The sequence below is a fragment of the Perca fluviatilis genome, chromosome 1 (genome assembly GCF_010015445.1).
Source record: "Perca fluviatilis chromosome 1, GENO_Pfluv_1.0, whole genome shotgun sequence".
NCBI lineage: Eukaryota > Metazoa > Chordata > Actinopteri > Perciformes > Percidae > Perca > Perca fluviatilis.
The window spans coordinates 9161417-9189402 of NC_053112.1; the positions used below are offsets into that span (position 1 = coordinate 9161417).

The 27986-nt window shown below is 40.0% G+C and overlaps 1 protein-coding gene across 1 annotated transcript in view; it reads right to left on the reverse strand.

Annotated features, from left to right (window-relative positions):
• Positions 1-4571: 4571 nt before the first annotated feature.
• Positions 4572-27986, reverse strand: part of lcor (ligand dependent nuclear receptor corepressor) — an 80918-nt gene continuing 57503 nt past the window's right edge. The window contains exons 4-7 of the mRNA XM_039800886.1: positions 24840-24954; positions 19307-19777; positions 14399-14489; positions 4572-7443 (exon numbers count right to left, since the gene is read on the reverse strand). Of these exons, the coding sequence (XP_039656820.1) occupies positions 6303-7443; positions 14399-14489; positions 19307-19777; positions 24840-24954 (1818 nt within the window). The 3' untranslated portion in view covers positions 4572-6302. The remainder of the gene's footprint in view (positions 7444-14398; positions 14490-19306; positions 19778-24839; positions 24955-27986) is intronic.

The window sequence follows — 27986 nt, forward strand, 5'->3', positions numbered from 1 at the left end:
CTTATCTTAACTGGGAAATCTTTGTGTCTTGTTTTTAAATCACAGGCAAATGTGGGATTTCAATCTTCAAACTCAAAGCATTTTACCTTTCTGAATATGAATTAAACAACATACCGTGAAAAAGGACATGGCAAAAACTAATTTTTTCAAGATTTTTACATTTCTAAATTCAAATTCTTGCATTGTTTAAAACAGTATAATTAAAGTCAAATGTGCTTCTCAGCAGACGGATAAAACACCGCAGGGGTCTTTGTTTTTCGCTCCTTTGGTGGCAGCTCGTACACACAGAGGCCTGTAACGGCATGTGTCACTCCCAACAGCGGCAGAAATAGATGAGGCAGGAAGGAAAAGATAAGAGGAGAAACTTAAACCGCAACAAAAGAACTGCATCTGAATCAAAGACTGGTCACATAGAGAATGGAGGAAAGAAAGATTGGTAGGTTGATTTAAATACAAAAAGAGGAAGAAAAGTGGTTTTCACAGAGGCAGTGCCTGCAGACTCCCAGATCAAAATGAGCCAGCAGGGCTGATGTTCTGCAGGCTGTGAACAAAACACACCCACCTGCTTCTAAATGAGAAACGGCAGCCTCCCTGCTTCATAATTATACATGTAACCCGCCCACACAAAGTGTGGCTACCTGATGAGGAGGGAGAGTGTGCGTGCGTGTGTATGTGTGTGTGTGTGTGTGTCTCTACGTGCTCTTCCACGGATGTATGTGCTAGAGAGAATACAGCGTTGTATTCACAGAAACCTGGCTTCTGGCTTTTAAAGAATGTGTCTTTTCTCGTTTTAGAAGAAAACGGAGAGAGGAAACGAAGATGCCATCAGAATAACAACAGTATACGAACGATGACAAGAAACGACAATTATTCCAAAACTGCTTCCGTCAGTTACATCTAAAAATCTGGAAACGAGCCGTACTAAAAATCCTGATTCTTCTTTGTGTGCGTGCGTGCGTGCGTGTGTGTGTGTGTGTGTGTGTTTCTAATGTACAATCAGCTGCTTTGAAGTGGTCGGACCTGAGGTATAAATGACAACCAGATGTGCAGCGGGACATTAACAGAAACAGAAGAAACCTCTCGGCAGAGAGGAGCATGGCAATCGTATACATTGTGGGTCTTTCTTTGCTGGTAGCACGCAGCATCGCATGCCATCCTGAAACCAAATGGCACGCCATGTGGCGTCTACTAAGTGAGGTTACAGTAGTTGCTGTTTGACATGTTTTTTCTTTTCTTCTTTTTTTATCACGTTATTGACATTGTCTTTCACTCAGAAGAAAGAAAATCATCAAATCAAATAAAAAATAAAAAACAAAACCTGAAAAGCAAAAGAGAAATCGATTGGCTTACCTGAAGATGCAAAAACAGTCAAATAAATACACATATATTCATAAGTATATAGTTTTTCCTCATTTTCATTATATAAAGGTACATTTTCCTGTGTGTGTGGTTTTTTTTTTTGGAATGCAGTGTAAAAGATTTTGGATGTATTGATCTTTTACAAGACAGCAGATAAAGGAAGGTTAACTTGCCCACCTGTCCCCCACCCCCAATCTCCCCTCTGGGTCTCTGATTTCACCGGTTGTGAGAAATAAAAAAAATTAAAAAAAATTAAAAAGAAAAGAAAATCCCCCTGTCATGTTTCAACCTGGAGTTATGTTACACCTAAAATAAAAACTAAAAAAAACACAATAAAGCATAAAAGAAAAGAAAAAATAAACCCTCAGTTAACAAAAAGACCTGGTTCTTTCTCAGACCAGGGTGGGACCGACTGCCTCGCCTCCAGGGTGAAACCAGATGACCGAATCCCAAAATGTTTTGACTTTTAGGAGGAAGAAATGAGAGGTTCGCAGCCCTCCCATACCAACCCCATCCAGTGCTCAGAACAGGAATAGCTGTAAAGCCCCTGTGGGTCTTCTTTTTTTTCTTCTCTCTCTCAATCTGTTGCTCATTATATACTTCTATAAGGTTTTGTTGTTGCGAAAAGAAAAAAAATACCTGAAAAGAGGTAGGGTGGCAAATATTGGTCAGTCAGACACTTGAAGCGTCTCCCTCCTCCCTTTGCAAGAAGGAGGCGAAACAAAGAAAAGAAAAACGAACAGATGAGAAAAGAAAAAAAGAGCGGAGGATACTACATTTCCCAGAGTATCAGCTATCCCTTCGCCAGGCTCCCGGGTAAGGTATACGTAAAAGTACGAGGCACAGAAAGGAGTCATTATTCTGAGATTGAGGTATAGCACTTTGTCTCTGCTCTATCGTTTTTTGAAGTTTATACGTGTATAAATTACATCTTGTACAGGTAGTTAAGTCTGCGCCATTTTCCGACTGACAAATATTGCTGCCCATCCCCCACTGGCTCGATCCTGAGACATTTACAGTACTGAAGGCTACTGTCGCACGCCCGCGTCAGAAAACGACTGCGTTTCCAATTGCAAGCAGCGTGAAGTGAAACTAAAAGCAAAAGAATAAAAACAACAGTCTGGTAAAAAGAAAAAAAGAAAAAGAACTTACAGTGCAATCTTTTTTGCAGATGACTGTTCTGGTTGTGTACGTTTGAGATATTCATTTCAGTTCACTACATTCATTGTTAATATATATGTATATAAATAGATATATACTGTTCTCTTAAGTATATAATATAGTACGATGTTTCTTTAAAAACAGCAGTGAGACTCAGCTGCAAGGAGGAGGACTTTTTTTCGGACAGGGGGGGGGGGAGCCGTTAACCACATGACTTTTAACAAGAAAAATCGAATGAAATGAAATAAATATACCTCAAATGGCATGCACCTCAGTAGATAAGAGCAGGCTGAAAATGGGACTTTTTAGAAAGCATTGGCAAATGTATAGCAAGAGCCAAATGTACAGTAAGGGTCAAGAATTTCTTGAAGGAAGAGAGATTTCTTTTTGTAAAGGATTTAGAGATTTGTGTCAATTATACACAGTGATAGTTTGGCCCTTGAGTTGAATTGCACCTCCCAGGGGGAATTCGGTCTAAGTGCTGTTGGAGTTCATCCATGCAAACTTGTGCATTAGGTGCCAAATACACCATTTCTACACATTATCTTTTTTTTTTTTTAGCAGAAATCAATGCTTTACATGCATTACATGAAACAGGTTAAAAAGGCTTTTGTTCTGTTTTTTTTTTTTAAAAGAGAGGGGGGCACACTACGTCATGTTTTGTCTAACTGTATTCACAGCTGGCTACGTGAGCAGCTGCCATGCCTTTTATCAGAGGCGTGTTCATAACAAGTGCTTTATATCGTCACTGTTGGGGCTTCGATCCTGTTTTAACTATCAGATCAGGGCATTGTCCTTCGCTGGGTCCAACTCAACGCGCACAACAACCCTATTAGACACTTCAAATGCTAAGCACTGTCAAAGTGTTGGACGCATTTCATGCATGATGGCCCCCGGGAATATTGTTGTCCTAGGGGGTCTCTTCTAAAGCTCTTCCCATTGGCCATTCATAGCTGCCAATCAAGCCAAGGGAGCTACAAAGTTTAAGGTGGATAACCAATCACCACAGAGGGAAAAATTAGGATAGTATGCAACAGGTAGTATTCTAATTCTAATTAGATTCTGATTCATTCATAACTTAGTATGAGTTTGAGATTAATTGTGTTGAAATCCTCCAAACATATACACACATATATATATATATATATATATATATATATATATATATATATATATATATATATATATATATATATATATATATTCAATTGGACGGCCCCAAAATCAGCCAAAGAAAAGTGGTGCATGCCATTTTAAAGAAAATAATCAAAGAAAAAAAACCCAATCAAATAAATAAAATGTACAATACATTTCAAAAGGAGTGAATCATCATCATTTCATCTGAGCAGAGAGGTACAATTCTCATGTTAAAAATCTCACAGACTGGGTGAGCACCAGGCAGTGTTAGGAGCGAAGAGCAACATTTACCACAGAGCACAAAAACTTGACGGCCAAAAAGCTTTTGTCATTTCCTTCAATCTTTTCCTGATGTAAAATCCCAGAGGAGAACTTTTTCCTTTCCACCGGTCTCCTCTGAGGGATATGCTTTCCCCGCCTTGTACAACGTGATGATAGTTTTTCTATCCCGGGTGCTATTAGTGGCACGGGGAGGGGAAAACAACGAGACGACACTACACAAAACTCAACTTGTCCAATCGGTTGACCATTTTTTTTTCTTTTTTTTGTTGTCTTTAATCGTGGAGGTCATTGAGATGAAAACAAAAGGGATTAGTTTGGGTCCAAGCTGCAGCTTTCCGAAAGTCCTCACACACTAAAGCTTTTTTCGTCCATCTCTGCCCTCCCGATTGCTCCCTGCTCTGTATCCCACAGATCAGAGCTACACTACGTGCATGACCTCAAACAGCTTTCTTTCTCTCGTGTTTTTGCTTACTTTTAAAAAGTGCTATTTTAGAAGTTTAGCGCCATAAGTTCGATCCCCAAAACCCAGCATCAGTGTTTTCTGTTCTTTGTTGTGATTCATTAGCAAGTCTATATGCTATATATATATATATATATATATATATATATATATATATATATATATAGCGCTGTCACATGGCCTTTCCCCACAGATAAAGCATTATTGAGAGGCGCGTCTTGTCCTCCTGTCTGTCTACTGTAGGTCCAACAGGAAATATTTGAAACCCACATCATCTGTCTCAGTTACCCTGAGTTTAAAAAAAATATATAAAAAAAAGAGGAGAAAAGAAATCATCCAGAATCAAGGATTGGCTTTTACATCATCAGTCATAATAATTTATAATATATTAAATCTGCTTTTCCCTCGCTTCTATCAACTAGCCCGCCCACTGCATATTACCCGCCCACCATCCCAAAATGAACCCTCTATAAATGCACATTGTCGTTGTAAACTGCCGTTCAAACTGTCTTTGAGGTTTGAGGGTGAAGAATATCTTTTAAAACTCGTCAGCTAAGCCGCTTCTGCTTAGTTTGATTAGAAAAAAACAAAAACAAAAAACATCAGCAATGTGTTGTTGTTAGCTAAAGACTAGCTAAAACGCATTAGCTTAGGCTAGCTAAAGCCTTGTGTAGGAGCTAGATAATCAAGTGGATAGCAGCAGAGTTTCACATTCTGATCCTAAAAGGCCTTCATCCAATAAAGATCTCCATGTAAGGGATGAGCTCACTTCGGCAACCGTTTGCAGGGCAACCTGAAGGCGGCTCCAGCATTCCAGGATCAGCAGTGAGACGCTGATGGAGGTCCATGAGGTAGCATTCGCCTTAAAAACAGCTGATCCATAATCACATTCCCCCCTCAACTTGTCTCTTGGCAAAAAAGAGGGTTTCAGAGCTTCCCGGGATCTGATTATGGATCAGCGTACGCAGACGATGTGCACCTCTGACCCGTTACAAGGTTGCGACTGGGCTTCAGAGACAGACCATAATAAGTGCATGATGCAAGGGCAACAATGCCGAGGTAACCAGGTCTGTAAGCGCCAGACCCAAAAGTGTAGTGCAAAAGAAAGCAAAACAAATCAAATGAAAAGAAAGTGAATAAGAAGTTGATTATAGAAGTCAGTAGTGTCCACGAAACTCACAAACATGCATCCCTGAATGACTTTTGTGTGTCTTTTCTCATTCAAAAAGGACGGGTTAATGTTGCTTTCGTCCACACAGAGATTAGCAGAATATCTTAAGGAGGAAAGAAAAGTGTTGCAGTTAAAGCGTCATGGCTACCTGGCAATAAGAGAATGGGTTTTGATTCAGAACCCTGGTGAGGAACATCAATGGTATGATTAAACCTTACAGTTGGCTTCAAATGTAATAGACAGTTCACTTACCAATTTTCAGCTAGTACTCCATGAGAGGGGAGCAGTAAAGAGACTAATTTGTCAGTTTTTTAAGGAGTTAATTTTCAACCTTCCCCCCTCCAAATTGGAATGGTCCAAAGCCCAAACTGCATGTATGAGCAGCAATGGATCAGTGTGTCAAGTTCAGAAAAGAGGGGGATCGGGTTTTGGGGTTTAGGATTATCAGCATGCGTATGGAAATTTCAATAATTGTCATTTAACTAGTGTCTTTAGCTGCATTTGTTAAGCCCCTGGATATAAAAGCTAAACAAATCCTTATAAAGCGTCGCTAAAGCGACGCTAGTTTAAAACCATCCGATTAGTTTATCTCCAGTGTGTTTTAAGAATCCTCCTCATATTATCCCTGCGTTTGTGCTCACCCAGATACTGCTAAGTAAATTGGCACAAATAAAGCCCCATCCATTTTCAAACTACTTAAGTCATTGACTGAGGTTTACATGTGTAAGTCGTTTAGTCGATTGGTTTGAAATTGTCATCAATCTCTTCTTTTACATTGTCCTTGAGCTCAACAGCAACCAGCGGCGGGCCGTTGTCTTGTGGGGTTGCGGTTGGCATGTTCTCCGACTCCGCGAGAGGAAAATCCTGGCCTCCTGCTTCCATCTTCATCATCAGCTTGAGCTTCTTCTTTGGGGGGTTCTTCAGGGTTCCCATGCGCTCCTTGACTTTGTACTCCAGGGTGCTGTGCGGGATCCCGTACATGTTCTGAGCCTTGGACACACTCATCTTCCCGCTCATCACTACGGTAATGGCCTCCTCCAGGATCTCCGTGTTGTACTGGCGATAACGGCCCCTCTTCTTCCTCGGCTGCTTGGAGTTTGGGTCCCCTTCCGCGTCAGAGGTGGAGTACGCTGGCCCGGAACTGGAGTGGTCCAAGTCCGAGCTCCAGTAGTCAGCCGCCCCATCCAGCAGGCTTCCAAGGCTTCCTCCCCGGCGGTTCTGCTTGGGCAGGATGGCTCTCAGCTTCCGACTCAGGTTGTTCTCCCCATGGCCACCACCCCCAACCCCCATGGCGCCATAGCCGTACAGATCAGAGGCATGGGAGTCCCAGGAGAGATCCATGCCCCGAACTTGAGGGATCTTTAGGTCGACAGGAGGCGAGTGGCCCTGGTCCCTCTTGCCTTCATTGTGGTGGTGTTGGGCCTTGGACACCTGATTGTGGTGGTGATGGTGGCTTTTAAAGGAGAAGGCTCCGTGGTGGTTGTGGTGATTCTCCAGGAATGTAGGCAGGTCTTTGAGGTCACTGAGGGCCCCGCTTAGAGCTCCACTGGCCTGCTTTAGCTTCATCAAGCCTTCGAGGTGGGCCTTGCTTCCCCAGAAAGAGGAAGAGCCCTTTTGGCCGAGCAAGGAGTAGGTCTGCGCATGATTGAGCAAGCCGGCTGATTCTAGATTAGCCAATGAAAGAGCAGCAGGCTGGCTCAGGAGACGGTGCTTCTGGCTGAGGAGCTCCTCCTTGATACGCAGCGAGTGGGCTAATGGAGGCTTGAAGGAGTTGGAGTTGACGTAGTTCTCCCCCAGTCCGTCCTGCAAGCTTCTCTGCAGCAAGCCGTCGTCATCCACCTCTGGCAGGGTTTTTTCCACTTTGATAGATCGTCTGGATGGAAAAAAAAGAAGAAGAGGACTAATCTTTATTGGATAATACTAATACATTTTTACTTTTTCAGACCCTTAAATATAACAATCCAAAAAGACAACATCACTTCTGGATTTAACCGTTCACATCTGAACACACCAAAACATACGCAACCTTTTACGAGGGGTTGTAAGTAGACATTGCTTCGTTTTGAAGGCTCACAAGCAAAAAGATCTAACCGACCCGTCCCATGTCTTGTTTTTGATGATTATTTACATTTTAAATTGTGATTTCTTGAAATGCCCCATGTTGGATAAACAAACATTCTTGCCAAGTACTGCTTTGCGGGCATCTTACATTTCAATGATTCAAATTTGTGAAAATCCTCTGCTTCTGAAACAACCGCTTACACGCAAAGTGCCTCCACTTGAACTGCTGCAGCCAATGTTCCTACTGCTGAGTAACTATAGCAACAAAATTGCAAAATTGCTCCCTTAGGTTCATAATAACAGAAAATAGCTTGTCAAGTCAGCGGATGGCACAGGGGAGAAGAAACTTGAGGGAAAGATCTCTCTGTTGTTAACAGTCTGGTGAGCTACAGTGCGACTGACTGTGCGATGTGGGGAGTCTTCAGCAGAAGCTTTAAGACAGATTAGCACAGTGGGCGGTCTCGGGCTCCTTGAAGACAATACAGGGTTAACGAGAGGCTTTGGAGTCTGCACTCTCAAAAGAGTGTTCTGTTACAGAAAGCATATAGTCATCAGGGAGGCTGCGCCCGACAGTAATGGTGGATCTGAGGATTCAATATGGGCATACATTTGTAAAAGTAAAAAGAGCAAAGAAATACACATAACAGAGGGGGATCCCTATTGAGACGGATTGAAAGATTGTTTCAGCATCTGAGTGCATGTTCTGTGTTCCCTAAACAACAGTGTGTGTGTTTTGAAGCTCAAATGTTTTTTAAAGAAAGGTAGTTCTACCCTGCAGCCAATATTTAATTTTGTTAAATGTGTATATTTCAAAACATTTCATTTTCAAACTATGAGTAGATGTTATAAATCCCTGTTTTTCATATGCGAGGAAAATACTCTGAAACCAGAACTCATAATTTTTGGATTGCAACTCCTAATTATCTCTTGACCCACCTACTTAATTACAGTAATAGTTAAGATAAAAAATTCCCAATAAAACATCTAAGTAACAAAATAATGTACAAACTTTTTTATGAGGTTTTCACACAAATGTGATCAGATCACTTTTTTTGATAAAAGCAGGTCGACGAGCTGTATAAAGTGCCTTGCGAAAGTATTCGCCCCCTTGAACGTTTCAACCTTTTGCCACATTTCAGGCCTCAAACATAAAGATATAAAACTGTAATTTTTTGTGAAGAATCAACAACAAGTGGGTCCCAATTATGAAGTGGAACGAAATTCATTGGCTATTTCAAACTTTTTTAACAAAATAAAAAACATGTGGGGGTGCAAAAAAATTATTCAGCCCCTTTACTTTCAGTGCAGCAAACTCTCTCAGAAGTTCAGTGAGGATCTCTGAATGATCCAATGTTGACCTAAATGACTAATGATGATAAATAGAATCCACCTGTGTGTAATCAAGTCTCCTGTATAAATGCACCTGCTCTGTGATAGTCTCAGAGGTCCGTGTATAAGCGCCAGAGAGCCTGCGAAGAACAAGGAACACACCGCAGGTAGGTCCGAGATACTGTTGTGGAGAAGTTTAAAGCCGGATTGGATACAAAAAGATTTCCCAAGCTTTAAAACACCCAAGGAGCACTGTAGTCGGCGATAATATTGAAATGGAAGGAGTATCAGACCACTACAAATCTACGAAAGACCCGGCCCCCTCTAAACTTTCAGCTCATACAATGAGAAGACTGATCAGAGATGCAGCCAAGAGGCCCATGATCACTCTGGATGAACTGCAGAGATCTACAGCTGAGGTGGGAGACTCTGTCCATAGGACAACAATCAGTCGTTATACTGCACAAATCTGGCCTTTATGGAAGAGTGGCAAGAAGAAAGCCATTTCTTAAAGATATCCATAAAAAGTGTCGTTTAAAGTTTGCCAAAAGCCACCTGGGAGACACACCAAACATGTGGAAGAAGGTGCTCTGGTCAGATGAAACCAAAATCGAACTTTTGGCAACAATGCAAAACGTTATGTTTGGCGTAAAAGCAACACAGCTCATCACCCTGAACACACCATCCCCACTGTCAAACATGGTGGTGGCAGCATCATGGTTTGGGGGCCCGCTTTTCTTCAGCAGGGACAGGGAAGATGGTTAAAATTGATGGGAAGATGGATGGAGCCAAATACAGGACCATACTGGAAGAAAACCTGATGGAGTCTGCAAAAGACCTGAGACTGGGAGACGGAATTTGTCTTCCAACAAGACAATGATCCAAAACATAAAGCAAAATCTACAATGGAATGGTTCACAAATAAACATATCCAGGTGTTAGAATGGCCAAGTCAAAGTCAAGACCTGAATCCAATCGAGAATCTGTGGAAAGAACTGAAAACTGCTGTTCACAAACGCTCTCCATCCAACCTCACTGAGCTCGAGCTGTTTGGCAAGGAGGAATGGGCAAAAATGTCAGTCTCTCGATGTGCAAAACTGATAGAGACATACCCCAAGCGACTTACAGCTGTAATGCGCAGCAAAAGGTGGCGCTACAAAGTATTAACTTAAAGGGGCTGAATAATTTTGCGCCCAATATTTCAGTTTTTATTTGTTTAAAAGGTTTGAAATATCCAATAAATTTCGTTCCACTTCATGATTGTGTCCCACTTGTTGTTGATTCTTCACAAAAAATTACAGTTTTATATCTTTATGTTTGAGGCCTGAAATGTGGCAAAAGGTCGAAAAGTTCAAGGGGGCGAATACTTTCGCAAGGCACTGTAAATACTGTGACAGTATAAAAACGCAACTCCTTTAAATTCTCTGTCAGTTCACAGACAAATGTACAAAGCCCATATTCAGAAATTGTGCCTTTAAACGAGCCATCAGGGCTTTCGTAACGTTGTGATGGCACAACTATACAATATACATGTAGAAAGTGTCGCACCATTGCTGTTACAGTCATTCCCCGGCTGCAATGACGGTGCAGAGACTCAAAGAGTGCAGATGCAGAAGACTCGGAAACGCTGACCAATCAGAGCAGACTGGGCTTTTTCAGGAGGTGGACTTAAAGAGACAGGCGCTACAACGGAGTGTTTCAGACAGAGGTTGAATACAGGTATATTCAAAGATTGTGTTTTTTTTAAACATTTAAGCATGTAATGTTCTAGTAGAAACACAAAATACAAGTATGTACCTGAAAATGAGCATAATATGGGACCTTTGAATTAAAAGCCAGTAACCTGTAATGCACACAGTGTGTGGTGTGTGCTTTAGGGACTGTCTGAGTTTCAAAGCCTGTAATTCCACCTCCACAATACCTCCTCCTGTAGTTAATATTACATGAACTGATCATTAGAGACTCCTGGTGAGCCTCGAGGCCTTAGGGCTCAAGGACCCTGAGGCAGGGGTCCTTTCCTGAGGGGTTTAAGGTGCGGTTTCTAATTTTAGTTTTGGTTCAAGTACCATTTCGAGGTTTATTCGCTGGGCCCGCGCTTGTAGAGTGTGTCAGCAGGCAATATCTTGTTGTGTTAGAGTAAAAAAGAAAGTGTGTGTTTCTGTTGAAAAGGGTTTAATTACCTTTTTTTTTGAATCTGAGAAATCACAATGTCTTCCAAATCTGTCTGCAAATGGATTACATTAAATGGAGACTTCTCCTGAGAAACTGTCAATTATTGGGAACATCAAATCATTAACGGTGACCTCACCCTGCTCAACTTGTGAAAACAGGTATGACAATCAGTAAAATATCACATTTTTTAAGAAATCTCACTTTTCTTTCAATCTTACTAGAACTCTTAACCGACACAGTATATTGAACAATTGAACTGTTCAGAATGATCCTTTACTGCAAATCTTTTTTTTTTTCAACTTGGGTCTTAGTTTCATACTCAATTCTGTCAGTTGTAACACTGCACTTACTTACTAATTGCTGGGATCTGGAAAAATGGGCACAAGGTCCAAGGTAGCAACAAACAGGGGCTAAACTTGTTTACAAACCGCCGCATATCTAAATATATACTGTACATATTGTATGAAATGTCTGTAATAATCCCTCATTGGGCAGGAAAATTGGGTACTCACAATACCTCAATTACAGAAGGTAATAGAATTTAGACCCAGAGTGTAATAGACCAGAAATATCCTTTCAAGCCCCTGGTTAAATGCCAGGTGGCTGCTGTTGCTGCTCCATGGATAACTTCCTTTCGGTTTGTTTTAATCCAAAATTAGTGTGGTAAACACTAGCTTTGTTTGGTAGCTTTGTATCTAGGCAACACTTGCTTTCACCAGGAAGTGGCCTCTTGGGACTTCAGTCAACTGTAATGTCAATGCAACACTTCTCCAATCTCAGTTCAGAAAGCAATTGAAGGTGTATTTACATGGTGGGTGCAGGCTTTCTATGCCCACATCCTCCACTACTGCAGCTTCGCCGCAACCCGGCGTTGGGGCCGCTCTGTGTTTCAAACCTCTACTGAGCCATCTTTTTGATTGTTGATTGTTTATTCCCTCTACAAGAAGTGAATATGATGGCTACTGATTCAAACAGACTCCAAGGCAGAGTACACATTCGTCAATAAATGGTGGTGCTGTCAATAAATTCTTTGCCATGGAGACAAAAAAGAGAAAAGCAGTCAAAGCCTTCACAATGTATTTAACAGATACTGTCATTGGACAGAACTTTGTACAACCTTGTACTGCCAATGCCTCTACGGGAGGTGGGGGGGGGGACCGAGCGAGGGCAAGGCTCTTTAAAGACCTGCAGAGCTTTACTTTAACAAAGTTGATAATTAAAGTTAACACTTCAACTACCAACAGATTGTTTCTAGCCTTTCTGCGACCTCTGAAACATTATTTACCTTACACCACATATTACTAAAGTGAACAGAAAGACGCACAACAGAATATTAACAACCTACAGCACAATGGGGAGACAAAGCTAAATAGATTTAGATGAGAGTCAAACCCAGTTCAACAGAGCTGCTAGTATTCTTTCATAGGTTTGATATCCTAAAGCAGTACAATCTTATATAATATATAGAATACAGTTGTTGACTATTGGGCTACATTATATCACTGACTGAATACATTATAAACCCATTCAAAGTTTCTAAACGTTTAACACTGACGCGTTCAAAAGGTTTTACAGTTTCAGTTGTTTGGAATAAGCCCTTTCAGAGAGTAAGACTTCATTGTCATAAAAATCCACAGAAAAGAAATTAGATGCGTGGCTGATAAACACAAATATCTGCAACAGCTTTTGTCTCTTTTCAGGTTGGAGAAACATATTGCATTCTTCAGTATGGCATGAGCAGAGGTGAACAGAATGCTTACAAATGTAGTGTATCGTCCTTCTGTTGGAGGTTTAACTCGTGCCCTATGGATCTGCTTTAAGCTTCCTTTATGAAAATGTTCAAGGATCTTACTGGTGCGTGTGCATGCTTTCTCACATTTACCGCATTTGATTTCAAGTCTTTAGCAAGCTGCTCTGTGGTTGTTGTGAAGGATGCATTTGTGTGCTATGAGAATGTTACATTTTGATGATTTGAATTCCTTGTTTGATGGAGGAAGCAAAAAAATTGACATCCTGTTTCATTTTAGTTTACTTCTGTTTTTGTTTCTCTCCATATCTTTGGACGACATCATTTTACAACCTAAGTATCAAATGTTGAAGCTCCCCACTGGCACTTGAGAACACCGCACACACAGCTACACAGAAACAGAGAATCTTGCATCCATGATCATGAGTACTGGTTTTCAGAGTCACACTTATCATTCACAAGTGCCATTACATAGAGTGATGCCGACAGCTACATACTGTACATGTTCAACTGTAGCTTGGAGTAGCGAAGTCAAGATAGTCAAGTCACAAAAAAAATAAAATCTAATGGCCTAAAACCTAAACTTTAAACAGCTCTCCACCTTAACCAATAGTTAACACTAGTTTACAACCTGACAGGCTACTTGACAGTCCCAAATGTTGGGATGTCCTAAATCTGAGCCATAACTCATACCTGAACATCTGTTCTGCAGCTACAAAGTGGAGCCTAGTAAGCATCTTGATTGTTCCCCTAGAAAAATAATAAACACACTCTCTTTTCGTTGTCTTTTAATTAACAAAATGATGCAGTGTACTCATAGCGTGGTGCATAATAAGAACAGAGGTAAAGCAGACTAGGGCTGTTCCCTCTTAGCCGATTAGCCGGCCAATTGGTCGTTTTGGTCTTAGTCGACTAGGATTCCTTTAGTCGATTAGTCATGTTTAATGCTTTTCCCATGCTGTACGACTTATTTTCAAGAAACGTATAAGCACATCTCTGGTTAACGATTCTTTGCTGAGAAACAGAACTGCCATTAAATTAACTAATCCGATTTAGAATTTCTTCAGTCGAGGACAGCCCTAAAGCAGACACCTCCGAATATTTCACAACCATTACTGAGGGTTTCAGGAACCCCAGGTAGGGAAGCGTCTTTGCTTAAGTCTGATGGGTATCTACATTGACACGCAGGCCACATTTATTGGACAACTTAGCAAATATGACCGAGGTTAAATAACGACAGCTGATAAAATCTGCCTTTGATTGCTGTCATCCACTTGTGAAATCAATCTTTCTCAGCTTGACTGCGGTTGGGCATCTGGATCCCGATCTTCAGAGTGTAACATTCTCCCCTCAGGCCAAATCTCCTCACACCATTTAGTGTTAGGACTGCCAAGTGCTGTCTGGGAGGTGTTCAGAAACACAACAGCCGTGACTGCTTAAACCTCTTCGGTGTTGTTTTAGGCGCATGACTGCACCGCTACGTTAACAGAGGCCAGTTTGACTAATCCTGTTGTCTTACCCTTTGACCCTGGGCTCAGGGGAGAAGCCGGGGAAGGTTTTGAGGTTGCCTGCGCTGTGGTTCTTCTTGGTGGAGAGGTCCAGGACGCCATCTGAGGATACACAAACACAGGAAAACAGATTTAACACAACTGAGGTCAAATCCTTTTCGAAGCATTACCTGCTTTAAAGAGTCAGAGTACAACACGGCAAGTCACATACCTAAATACTTCTGATCATGAATGTGTTGTAAACAGAAGGTTCATCATTTTGTATGCTTATTAAGCAGTATGTAGTACACTTCATTTAAGAGGAAGGCCCATTTTGTAGAAATTAATTTGTCTCATTTGGTGTTTCAGCCCAATAGCAGAGAGAAAAACTGTATCAAATCCATACGATTCTGTAAAAATTAGGAGGTTATTGAGTTTATGAAGTCCAAAATGGACACTTATAAAACTAGTTCACAAACGTTTCATACTGTACAGCGAGAAACTCTTAACAGTGAAACCAATTTACAGTCAATACATTTATTTTCAACCCCCAGTTTTTATGCGCATTTTCATTGCAACAAAATGCGACAAAGTGCAATGGAAAAAGGCTCCAACGGTTTTTCTCGATGCATTCAACTCCTAATATTCACATAACAGTAGTGGATGGAAACACGCATTATTTTATTTTATTTTGAAACTTGACTTACTACTTTAGTATTAAATGATTCAGAAACTCATGATATGTCAACAAAGTCACATCAAGGAAATCTGTGAATTATCCTTCACAAAATATCCTTAGAAAAACACTGCTCTGGAAAAGTATTCCATAAATAAAAATTATGAATTTATAAATGAGCTTTGAGGTAAAAATTTATTACAGGTTGCGGATTAATGCCCAGTTTGAATGTTACTTATTTCCTTAGAAATATTCTTACTTCCAATGATGAAGAGTATCAAAAGTCCATGCTTAGAGACCACCGTGTCAATAGTTTATTAGTCTGTTATTTCTGATGACATTTATAATGCCTTCTTATACAACAATAATAATGATCTGGATCACAATCAAGATTTAAATAACCTGAGCAGTTCACTATATTGGCAACTATTCTACATGTTCATTTTGTGTATTACTGTAATTATTAGCTAAGAGAGTAGACGTTCAGATTATTTACCTTTAAAACAACATTCTTCATAGTGAAGACGAACACAATGAACCAGAGGGAAAAGGAAACAAGAGAAGCCTATTTCAGATAATCATGTGTGTTTATGCGAGTTATATATGAGGCAGTCGACCTGTTTGTACTGTTTATTAATATAATCTATCGGCATCAAATACATGTTAACAGCTTCTGTTAAGCAACTGCCAGTTTATGCGTGTGTCTGCATATGAAAACGACGACGAAAGTTTTTTCCTTTTTCTGTGGTTAGATGACAAAAAAGCTTGAGATATGTTGTGTATATGCTGTGTGCTACAGAACAGGTGGACTCTCTGTGGCACTTTAGCAAGGAAGTCTGGGAAATATGGCAACATGCTGTGTGTGAAATCTCAGTTTATTTGTGAATATGTTTGTCAGGCAAATCAGGTCACCACAAACACACGCAGAAAAGATATACAGTATTATCATGTGTGGGGAATTTAAAGTCGGTTGAAAATTAGTTTGAACTGATGAGTTCGTTTTTATAACGCTCTGGTTATTTTTCAGTGAAAATTTGTAAACACAGAAAAGGATGAACGTTATTAATATTAAAGTTTTTGTAAATCATTCATCATTTACCAGGACCCTCACTGTTTTTGTTTTCTTTGGGCATGCAGTAATCCTGCAAGATGGAATATGGATAAGATATTATTGATATCTGATGGTTTTGCCAAACAAATCTCAAAAGTATTGCTTTTTTTGAAAGCCTGAAATTGAAGAAAAAAAACATTACAGTATACACACAGTAATGTAAATGCAAAATGACAAATTCATCCCAGTCATTGACCTCTGTGTTTTTCTGGTGTAATCCCTAAAGTGCTGCCGACCTTCTGACCCCTCTAACACAAACAGCCCTATATGGGCACGGACTCGCTAATCTTCAGAGGATTTTTGTTGTTTAATCGGACAAAAAAGAAAACATTAAAATGAAAAACAGAATCCCTGTACAGCCCAGAGGAGACAAAAATAATGTAGATTAATATCATCATGTTAATGGTAGTATGTATATATACACATTATACACACGTGGCCCACACTTGTGAAATTGCAACATCTATTTGAAACGGTCTTGTAGTACCAATTCCTGCCTGAATGTTAGTTAACACTAAATATCCCAACAGCCCAGACTCTAAACTGTATCATAGCAACATTTTTGCAACTAGGAACCAAGGACCATGTGTGTACAAAATATTTTGGCTCTGACATGAATCTTAATCAAAATACACTCGAGTCACAATATGCCCAGGGATAACAACCATGATAAATTACACTAATGAGGTCCTTCTCTGGGCTAATGAACATGTCAATTAGCATCTCCATCTACGTTAGCATGCTTGTTTTCATAGAACACATTAAGGACTCTCTATGTTCTGTATTAAAGAGTTAAATGAAAAAAAAAGTATCCTCATCAACATGCAGATTTACGCAGCCAAGTACTGTAGCTTTATAGCTCATAAACTGCAACTTCACACTTACAGTGTGATGGTTTAGTAATGTTTTGTTGTGAAAGTTATTTTGTTCGCTAGAATGGTGTAATTGTGTCACCAAAATCCAAAATCATCCATCCACATGCTACTTGCAGGGGTCATGAGATGTGGTAAATGTGCACATATCCCCAAATCCTTTTAAATGCACTTCTTCTGTCACTATCTAAATATGTCTACATTCGATTAAATGTCCCATATTGTAAAAACTTTTTTGATATCGAAGCAGGTTGAGGTGCTATATAAATACTGTGAAAGTATCAAAAATGCACACAGCCCGTATTCAGAAACTGTGCCTTTAAACGAGCCTTAATGGACTTCTGTACGGTTGTGATGTCACAACTATACTATATATACCTGTAGGTACAAAGTGCAGCTACAGTGCAGGTATACTGTAATGACGGTGCAGAGACTTTAAGAGCGCAGATGCGGAAGAAACACTGACCTCTGGGAGGGGGGATTAAAGATAAAAAACATCTTCTAGTAGAAACCCAAAATACAATTATAAACCTGAAAATGAGCATAATATGGGACTATTAAATATTTTGTCATTTTATTTCCATAATTTATAAATTGGTTGAGTAGGCAGTCAGACAGTAAACTGCAGAATATCTGCTTTTGTCTCGAACCAATTGAGAACATGTCTGGCTCTTAAATAAGCAGCTAAGTGCTTCGCTTTCTACACCTGCTAGTGTTTAACTGTGTCTGTCTGCTGTTTGCTGCTGGGCAGATAGTAAGTGGGTCTATCAGAGCCTGTTTGCTGAAATAGCTGCCTGCAGCTGCTGCTGAATACAGAGTCGATGAGTGCTGGGACTGAACCGTAAAATAAATGGGCTTTAACACCAAATCTATGAGATAAATGACTAAACCCAAGACGATTGTGATTGGTTTAAAGAAATGCCAATAAAGCAGAGAATGTTTTTCTCCCATCCCGGAATGCTGTGTGGACTAGCCAGACCCTCCTCCGCAGCACTGTGGAGGAAGGTCTGGCAATGCGAGAATACATTTTTCCCAAAATGGTATCTACTGTGTAATTCAAACAAGTGCGTGCCTGTGCTTACAGGATACAGCTTTGAAGATAATCAGAATTTGTCCAAACGGTGTGTATGTGTGTGTGTGTGTGTGTGTGTGTGTGTGTGTATGTGTGTGAGAGAGAGAGATACAATGTGCGAGCATGAGGTGGATGTACATGCCTAAATCTTTTTTTTTTTTTGCAAAAATTAAGGAGGCTTACTGTAAGCAGATTCCAAAAAGCTGGTATTAAAGTGGGTGACCGGTCACACTGTGGTTGAGGGTTAAAACAGCGAGCTTTGGCTTCAACTCTGCAGCCTGCTTGGTCATCGAGAGGCCTACCCCCTGCTGGTTTAGTTTGATTAAAAATAGATTGAACCCTGAGCTTCATGTCAAAGCTCAGTATTGTGTTGCAAAGTCTCAATCCAAACGATGATGGCTTTTCAGTGATCTGTGCATGAGCCGAATGTGTTTAATGTGAGTCTTGATGTGTAGAAAGGGTGTCTGTGAGTGCAGTCATCATGTCGGTTTACAATGCCAAGGCGATGGAACATTTTGTGAAAAGTAGTTTTAACATATGATTTGTGACTAACTACAAACGCTTGCAGAATCAAGAACACAAAAATGCAGAATAAACATAGTCGAAGTACAAAAAAATAAAGACAGACACAATCTGGACCTGAACCAGATGATTAATACTATGATACAACTTGGATTAAACACTAACTTTCTGCAAACTTCAAAAAATAAATATTAAAGGGTCTAAGCTGAATTATAAATGAGTCAATTTAAAAAAAAACAACCTGAAAACAGTGGGAGTTCCTTGTGTATAAAATTTTTCTCTTTTTCAAAAGCAATTTATCTTTTATTTTTAAAACATCCAATAACAACTAGTGGCCACATCGGAATTCCAATGGACTACCACCACATTAAAAATGTGGTGATAGATTAATTACTGATGATAAAATGCTCCTGATTACCATGTGTGTGTGTGTGTGTGTGTGTGTGTGTGTGTGTGTGTGTGTGTGTGTGTGTGTGCATGTTTATTAACCGTAATGTGGGGACTATATATACCCAGTGACATTGTGGGGACTGCCCTATTTGGGAACAAAAAGCTGGTGCCATTACGTTATTGATTCTTTTTTGTTGGTTTAGGTTATTTTAGGTTTGGGGAGGCCTCCAACGAATTAATAAAAATGAACACAATGTCCTCATAATTGACACAACATTTGTGTGTGGTTGCTCTCACCCTCCTGGCTGGGCTCTGGGTCTGCCTCGTTCTTTTTGACGGAGAGGTCCAGTGGGCCGTCCTGGTCGGCCATGAGAAGCTTGCTGAGGACGGGATTCTGTGCAGAGGCAGCAGCCGTACCTCCTCCTCCACCGTTACTGGCTCCCGTACCGTTGCTGCTCTGGGTGCAGGCGGGTGCTGAGGCAGCAGCAGCGGTGGCGGAGGTGGGGCTGAGGCCAGGTCCCGGGGATGGGGAGGAGGAGGCAGACGATTGAGGGGAGCTCGGCACGGGCAGGGGCCCATGCAGGGAGCATGGGGCCACGACCAGAGACGCCGCTCTCGACAGGCTTTGGTCCTTCATGGTGCCGTTGGGCAGGGGCGAGTCGTCCTGAGTAGTTTTTGAGGTATATTCGGCAGCGAACTGGCGGATCATTCGCTGCATGATCTCACGAGCCACTAGAGGAATGTGAGGTTCTGAGAAACTTGGGAGGTCTAGAGAGAAACGAAGCAGAGGAACAAACATGTCAGCATCCCGTCCTCCAGGAATAATTTCAGTCATTACCATGTTTATTTATCCCATTTCATCCTGAAAATGTAATCCTGATGCTGTGGTAAAATAATCCAAAAATCGCTTGGAAGCAGCGCTTAATCCTGCCTATTGACCAAGATAAAAGCACAAGGATATGAGTGTGTACAGCAGATTATTTTGCCTGCCATCCCTCAGCTGTAGCTTTCATACCTTCTCCCTAAATTTACCCAGGATTCTCTCTTGTAATCACAAGAGAGAATTTACATTTTACATTTACATTAAGCACTTAGTAACAACTTAAAATTGTATATCAGATCAATTTATGCATGACGGTTCGGCCATGATTTGTTCTTGAATTATTGTGTTATCCAGAATAGAGCTGAAGAACACTTAATCAATTGATTGACAAAACATTTATCACCAACAACTTTCATACATTACAGTTAGTAAAGAGAAGGTGACGTTTTCGATGATATTAAACTTTGGACACCTTTACATTAAGCACTTAGTAACAACTTAAAATTGTATATCAGATCAATTTATGCATGACGGTTCGGCCATGATTTGTTCTTGAATTATTGTGTTCACCAGAATAGAGCTGAAGAACACTTAATCAGTCAATTGACAAAACATTTATCACCAACAACTTTCATACATTACAGTTAGTAAAGAGAAGGTGACGTTTTTGATGATATTAAACTTTGGACAAGCTGTAAAAGAACAACAACAAAATGTCTTTAGTACCGCACTGTACTTATACAGAATAGTATAATTTGATTATCATCTTGCTTTCCTGATTTATCATTAGTCAGAGCATTTTGCCAGTTCCATTTGTAAAACACATCCATTACAATAAAATAAAAACCAATAAAATAAGAATTTCAAAGTGCAACAAGTACCAGGAGACCCCTAGAGTCTACACGCTATACCCAAACTTCCCATTATTCCCTGCTACAAAACAAACTCACATCAAAACACTGTTCATTGATCTCATCGGTTAATACACATTGAGAAACACAGCAACAATGACGACACTCATTTGTTATTAATGCATTAATCTGGCATTGTCCCAGATAAATCAACTGCACTTATCTCTTTATAACCAGCAGCTTTATTATTTGGATACTTTCATGCGTGCCATTGAGTCAAACCCTAAATCCTCCAAACAATACATTCGCCCAAAAATCTAATCCTGTAGCTATGCTGAAATAAGTCAAAAATCACATTCATTCTGCACTTTATATACAGCACTTAATCCTCCCTATTGAGCCTGGTTAATGCACCATAATATCTGTGTACAGCAGGTACCTGAATGCCTTACACTTCTGATTTCACAGCATGATTCCTGTTTTTATTTTTTTAAACTCTGCACCGTTTCTTCAGTTATTTCAAATTATAACTCATTTGCACCAGTTCTGGGGGTTTCATAGCTTGATTGCCATTTTATCACAGTATGTGCTCCAACTTAGGGAGCCATAAAGTAAGTGAAAAATACTGTAAAACCACTGATTATCTATCCTACTTATGCATTTGAACTTTTTATTTTTGAGGGCCAAGAACAGCCTGAGACTCTGCAAAGCGTGGGCTCAAGACTGAAGACTCTTCTTAATGAAGAGCTTACAGTAGGCTGACCGCTTCAAATGTTTTTAATTTACAATTTTTTTTTATCCTTGTTGGTTTGTCTTCTATTTCTTCCACTAGTTCATCCCTAAACAGTTTTTCCTGTGTTAAACCATTGTTTTGAAAAGTGATAACCGCTATCATCAAAATAGGCAATCTTGGATGTTAAAATACCAGTACGTGTGTTCTGATCATTATATTAAGCACTGTAAAAATAAACAATGTTTTCAAAACAACATTACAAAGTGTTTCACAGATGATTAAAACTGGCATGACAATGAACACTGGAAATGTCAGACATGTCACATGAAGAAAAAACTGGAGTCAAACACAAGAAAACATTAATTTAAAGCCTGTATGACATGTTGTAAAGAATCAATAATTTATTAAAACATGACACTTACAACTATATATTTTATTAGTATTTAGGCACATCACAATTGTACTAAAACAAATCTATTAAATAATAAACCGGTTTTATGTCAACTTACTATGAAGTCAGTTGCAAGGAGGTAGGAAAACTATGAACTGTTTAATTATTCCAGCATTTGGCATATATAAGCTTTTATTTCAGTTGTGTTTTAGCTCTGATGTCTTTTTTATCATGAAACTGTATTTATATAACCACAGGATACTGTACAGCTGTGCCAAAGACCTGTATGTAGGTGTTGTTGCCATTTGTTGCTTAATCCCTTGTTCACAATGTGTAATCCCTGCCACTGAAATGAACCTTGTTGACATGGCAATAAAAGAGCGTGACGTTCGGTTGTCTAACAAAGACTCAATAAATTCAAGCAATTAACAGATTCCCTAAATTCTTATAGTATGTAAATACACACTCTGCGACAATAAAACCAGCTTTAAATGGAAAAAAAACAGGAAGCAGGTTTGCTGGAAATGTGCCCTTCATTTAGACAGGTGCAGGTTTCATGCTGCCACCTTGGGAAATCTCCTGGGGAAACCCCAGCGTGCACTGAGTATGCATGCTGTGCCCGCTAGGAAATGGCTGTTGTGTAACACTACGGGTCTTTGGAAAGGTACACAGGACGTCTCGCACCATTACAACAAAGCAGAAGTGATTCCACCCTGAGAGAGGAAGCTTCCTGAGAAGGTACGTAATATAATGTTTACCCCCAAAAAGACAAAACTATTTCGACAGATTTTTTAAAGGAGTTTTATGTTACTTTCTGTCAGCATGAGAAAAGAGCATGTAGGCAAACTGTTCACTTGAATTGCAAATGCTTACAAGTTGTAAATGTTGCTAGATGCCTATTTACCTTATCTCTTATGAAGTTAGTTGAAAAGTTAAATAAGTGAAAAACAACTTGCACCATACAGGGCGATATTAACAAACATGGCAGTATTGCATTTCAGCAAAAAATCTGTCTGCTTTAACGACATCTTTGATCACTTTTTTGTGTTTTAATACAGCTGATTACATGGTATAGTTATAGTTATTTGTCTTTAGGTTTAGGTTGTCAGACAACAGCACAATTACAATGTGTGTGTCTCATCCTGCTTAGGCCTGTGTGTTTATTGGTATTTATATGGCAGCTCCACAGGCAGCTTTGCCTGTGTGAGTGAAGCCAGATTGATTAGGGCCGAGCATTGATTGGTCAGACATCTGCTTCCTCCCTCCCTCCAGCCCGGAAAAAAACACAATATAAGCTTCCGTCCACCAGGCTCAGTGCTCCTCTGTCACAAAATAGCTGCCTGCCACAGGACAGAACATGATACACAACCAGTTTTGAGGAGATTAATATGGCAACTCAGCCTATATTCATACTTTGAAAGGGTGCTGTACCAAAACTGACAGTGCATGTAAATACAAGCACCAGACAGAAAATTAAAGCCTGTCATCCATCACTTTTGAATGTGAAACCAGGACTCTAATTTCTTTTAGTTAATAAATTCACTGAGCAGTTTGGCCAACTCAGAAATCTCTAGTCTATGTTGTTTTATGGTAACTAGTCTTTGCATCTATTACATCAGTAAATCATCAGCAAATTATAAATAACAAAAACATCCCCCTGTATAATTCAATACAGTTCAATAGCAACACAAATTACATACTCCAAAATGATCATCAAGTTAAATCAAACACTAAGACACTAACAACTAACAATGTCAAAGTTTACGGAAATGTCTCCTAAATGGCCTAAAGGGAAATCAGCCCCAACAAGGCTCAAGGTTGCTGTAAGTTTAATATTTGGCTCTCAACATTAAGGTAGTAATCCGCATGTGACTAATTATAGTTAGTCCTACAGGGAACTCATTTTTGGTCCCTAGTCAGCTTATACGCTCTGTGACACCTTTTAAAATACTGATTAGGGCTTAGCCTGACTATGATTAGCACTTTGGTAACCAGTCTTTAATATAGTTTTAGCTTTGTTCATGTATTTGTGTAATGTCTGTTATTGTGGTGTTTCTCCTTAGGATGAGTGCACTCAGCCAATGTGGCAAAACTCGCTATCACTTCCTCTATTTTGAAAGTCTCCAAATTCAGCACTAGTTTCTCGTCCTCAGCTCTCTACCATGTAAAATAACCTTTTACAGAATTTCCCACATGGCCTCTCACAGTAGTGATGGCAGTGTTTAGTACAGTTCGGAAAAGTGGGTCGGCCTCTCTGGCCCAGATCTTAACAGATTTAGGGTCTACCTGGAGGGCAGAAATGTCTTTGTTCCAATTGTAAAACTTTGAAAAAGTAACATGTGGTGTCCCTCAGGGATCGATCCCTGGTCCCCTTTCACATCATTCTCCAACAGAGACTTGTGTCCTCCCTAAATAAGTGTACTTAACATGTGCATACTACATAGTTGAGGAGTTGAGAGTTGCACTCTCACCACTATGATTTTATGAAGCAAAGGATGACAATAACATTTGTCATGAACGCTATTTGATTTTGTTAAAAATTTATAGGAAATTAAAGTTTTTTTTGTTTTTTTCTTTGGAGGTAATGGCCAATTGTATTGCAATCTAAAGCAATAAAAAGGCGAATTTCAGCTGTGGTCAGTTCCATACTTTTTCCTTAACTTTCCATATCAAAGTGCTTTCAAGTCCTAAAAATATTCTTTAAAAAAAGATCTGTAAATGGTTGGGCTTCAACTCCAGTCGGGATGGCAAATAATTAAATTCAAGTAATGTCTGAAATATATAATACTCTCTGGTATTATATTGCCTTTTAGCAATCTCTTTTTTTATTCCCCTATATTAACTGATTTCCCCCGGGAATTAACCAAATTTTCTCACTTAACTTGTCTGAAATACACCTCTGGAAATTCTAAGATGATGAAATGACTGATGACTGATGACGTTTTGTGTGTGTGTGTGTGTGTGTGTGTGTGTGTGTGTGTGTGTGTGTGTGTGTGTGTGTGTGTGTGTGTGTGTGTGTGTGTGCGTGTTACCTTTTCTGTGGAACACAGCATTGAGGAAGTCTTGGGCCTGTCTCTCCAGCCGGCTGATCCGAGACTGCTCCGACAGCACCTGGCTGCCTCCACCCTTCTCTACGCTGTGCCCGTCCTACACAGACAAACACACAGAGACAAACAAGGGAGTAAAGGCCAGTTCTGTCAAAAAATAAACCCTTAAGAAACAAAGAAAGAAATAAATGGCATGAACATCATAGAAAACAAATCGATTTGCACACCAACAAGCTCCGGCTCGTTTTCAGACTCTGTGGGCTCTAAACGTCACTACTCACAGCTTCTAACGGGAAAGAAACCTCTCACACCATTATATCACATGTGCCATCAGTAGTTGTTTCTTATTGTGATTTTTTAACCACGTCCAGCTGTGGATGTTCTGCTCAGCTCTGTGAGCCAACTGAAGATGTGTCTAAAACAGCTGCAGGCCTCTCCATCCTTTGACTTGAAATTGTTCTGCTCCAACTGTAGTTGCACGTAGTGATACTTTATTTTTTACAGACACTACCAAGAGAAGTGGTGGCCTTTTCAAGCTGACAGCCAATCAAACGGCTTCCTCAGGATATTTAAGCCTGACGAGACTGCTCCACCAATGAAAAATGATTATGAAAGAAAGAAGACGCCAAGAGGAAATATGAATTCAGCTTCTCTGATTTGAAGCGATTAACACCACTCTTAGTGTGTGTTGCCATTGTCTTTACAACATTAAACAGGAAATGTAGGTGTGTTTGAGTCAATGCCAAGAGACAAAGCTACAAACTGATATGAAATTGTGTTTTACAAAGCTTCCACTATTCCATTCTCTCTTCATTTTACCCCCTCAACTGTCTCTCCCTATCTGCTGGCAGTTTGTATGGCTTCAGATCAATGAATCAATGATTCTCGCCCACTGGTGCTCCTCTGGTATTTCACAAACAACAGAGGGAAATAACAGTGAGGCAGAGAGAGCTTTCAAGTCCTGACAGATGAATAAAAGATTGTATTGAGTGAGAAGTGGAATACAATTAAGGCTGCAGCCAATTCTCTCATTAGTTGCCTTATTATGACTAGCACACAATGAGTTGTTAACATATTTATTGACCAGTCAGACAATATAGCCGAAAAGATCTCCTGAAATCAGGCTTTGTTTAATTGATTTTTCTCTGTTTATTGATTTCTATTGTTTTTTCTTCAGTTTAAGTCTCATCTGTAATTATTGCACGCAGGATCTTGGTTGTGCTTATATACATTTTATAAACATGCCGCGTTCTGTAGCAACAATAACGTGTTGTGAGACAGAAAAAGGGACAAAGAGATGGAGACAGAGAAAGAGACGGATGGGGGTTGATGGAGGGGGTTGGTGGTGAAGCAAGGATGTTTTTAGGAGACAGATGGCCGACCTCCGAGGTCGGACTGGGGTCAAGTTGAAAAACAAGCAACGGCCGAGGGAAGGACGCCCCCTCCTAACTTCCTTCCCTCCCTCATTCACTTCTTCAATCACATCCCAAAAATAAGGATGGAGATGGAAAACAAGGACAAGAAGTCCTTAAAAAGTACTTTAAGTAATGGAAAGTTTGAACATTTAGAGATTTCCAACTGAGCAAACTACCTCTGCTGATGAAGACTGTGTGATGGGATTAAAAGCTCCAGAACAAGCGAGTATGTGGACCTTGAGTTGGGATTGTTTTGCCAACAATCAATGAGAAGAAATTCCAGTTTAAGAGCATCAGATAACTGTTGCACACGTTTTAAGCACATTTCTGTTAAAATAAAACTGAATCAGTGTATGTTTAACTCAACTACCTTTTATTGAAATTTATTTGAGTATTTAATAGGATCAAAAAGTTCATTAATGGAGCACGAGTGACTCAATCTTTCATTGTTGCTTGCCGCCTAACATTTGTGTTTTCTCTCATTTTATTAATTAATTTGTCTCTTTATTTACATTCACCTTGTGGCGTTTATAACACCCACTAGCGATGTGAAGAGCAACAAAGGCCCACATCTGGGATCAAACAGGAAACAGTGCAGTAACACACACACGCTTTGTGTACAGAAAGAGACACAGAAGCAGGTACCACATTGTCCATATATCTGCATATGTGTGCGTAGTAGTCGGTCCGATGCACTCATTAATATTCTACTCTGATCACCTTTTAGCCGATGGGAAAAAACAAAAAAAAAAAAAACACCCGCGGGGGGGGCGCGCCCCCCCCCCCCCCCCACACTCCTCCCTATTTTTTTTTTTTTTTTTTTTTTTTTTTTTTTTTTTTTTTTTTTTTTTTTTTTTTTTTTTTTTTTTTTTTTTTTTTTTTTTTTTTTTTTTTTTACACACACACACCCACACCTCCAAATCATTATGTCGAGCTCCCATCAAAAGATAAATTGGGGTCAAGACCATGATGGTTGAACAACACAGATAACAAGTACGCAGGCGGAGGAGGAGAGACAAAGATATGGAGCTTTCTAACAGAAAACTCACAAATGGCGGCAGACAAAAATAAAAATAAAATCTTTAATTGTCTGAGCAGTTTATAAAAATAAGCTAAAATAAACTTTTGTTCACTGACAACGGACATTTTGCTTAAAGTGCTCATATTATGCTGATTTTCCGGTTCATATTTGTATTTACAGGTTGTACCAGAATAAGTTTATGTTGTTTAATTTTCCAAAAACACCAGATTTTTGTTGTACTGCACATTGCTGCAGCTCCTCTTTTCACCCTGTGTGTTGAGCTTTTCTGTTTTAGCTTAGCGAGTGAGGCATCTCACTGCTGTTACATCTTTGTTGGGGGTCGCACATGCTCAGTAGCTAGGTAAGGACTACTAGCCAGTCAGAAGCAGACTATGAGGGCAGGCCCTGACAGTACCTAGGTAAGGACTACTAGCCAGTCAGAAGCAGAGTATGAGGGCGTGCCCTGACAGTACCTAGGTAAGGACTACTAGCCAGGCAGAAGCAGAGTATGAGGGCGTGCCCTGACAGTAGCTAGTTAAGGACTACTAGCCGGTCAGAAGCAGAGTATGAGGGCGTGCTATGCTAGCAGCTAGGCGAGCATTATAACGTGTGTTCCAAAGTGACCACGTCTGTCTCTGAAGTAAAGGCTGGACTACAACAGAGCTGTTTGGAGCAGTTGGTGAACAGTGTTTTCTG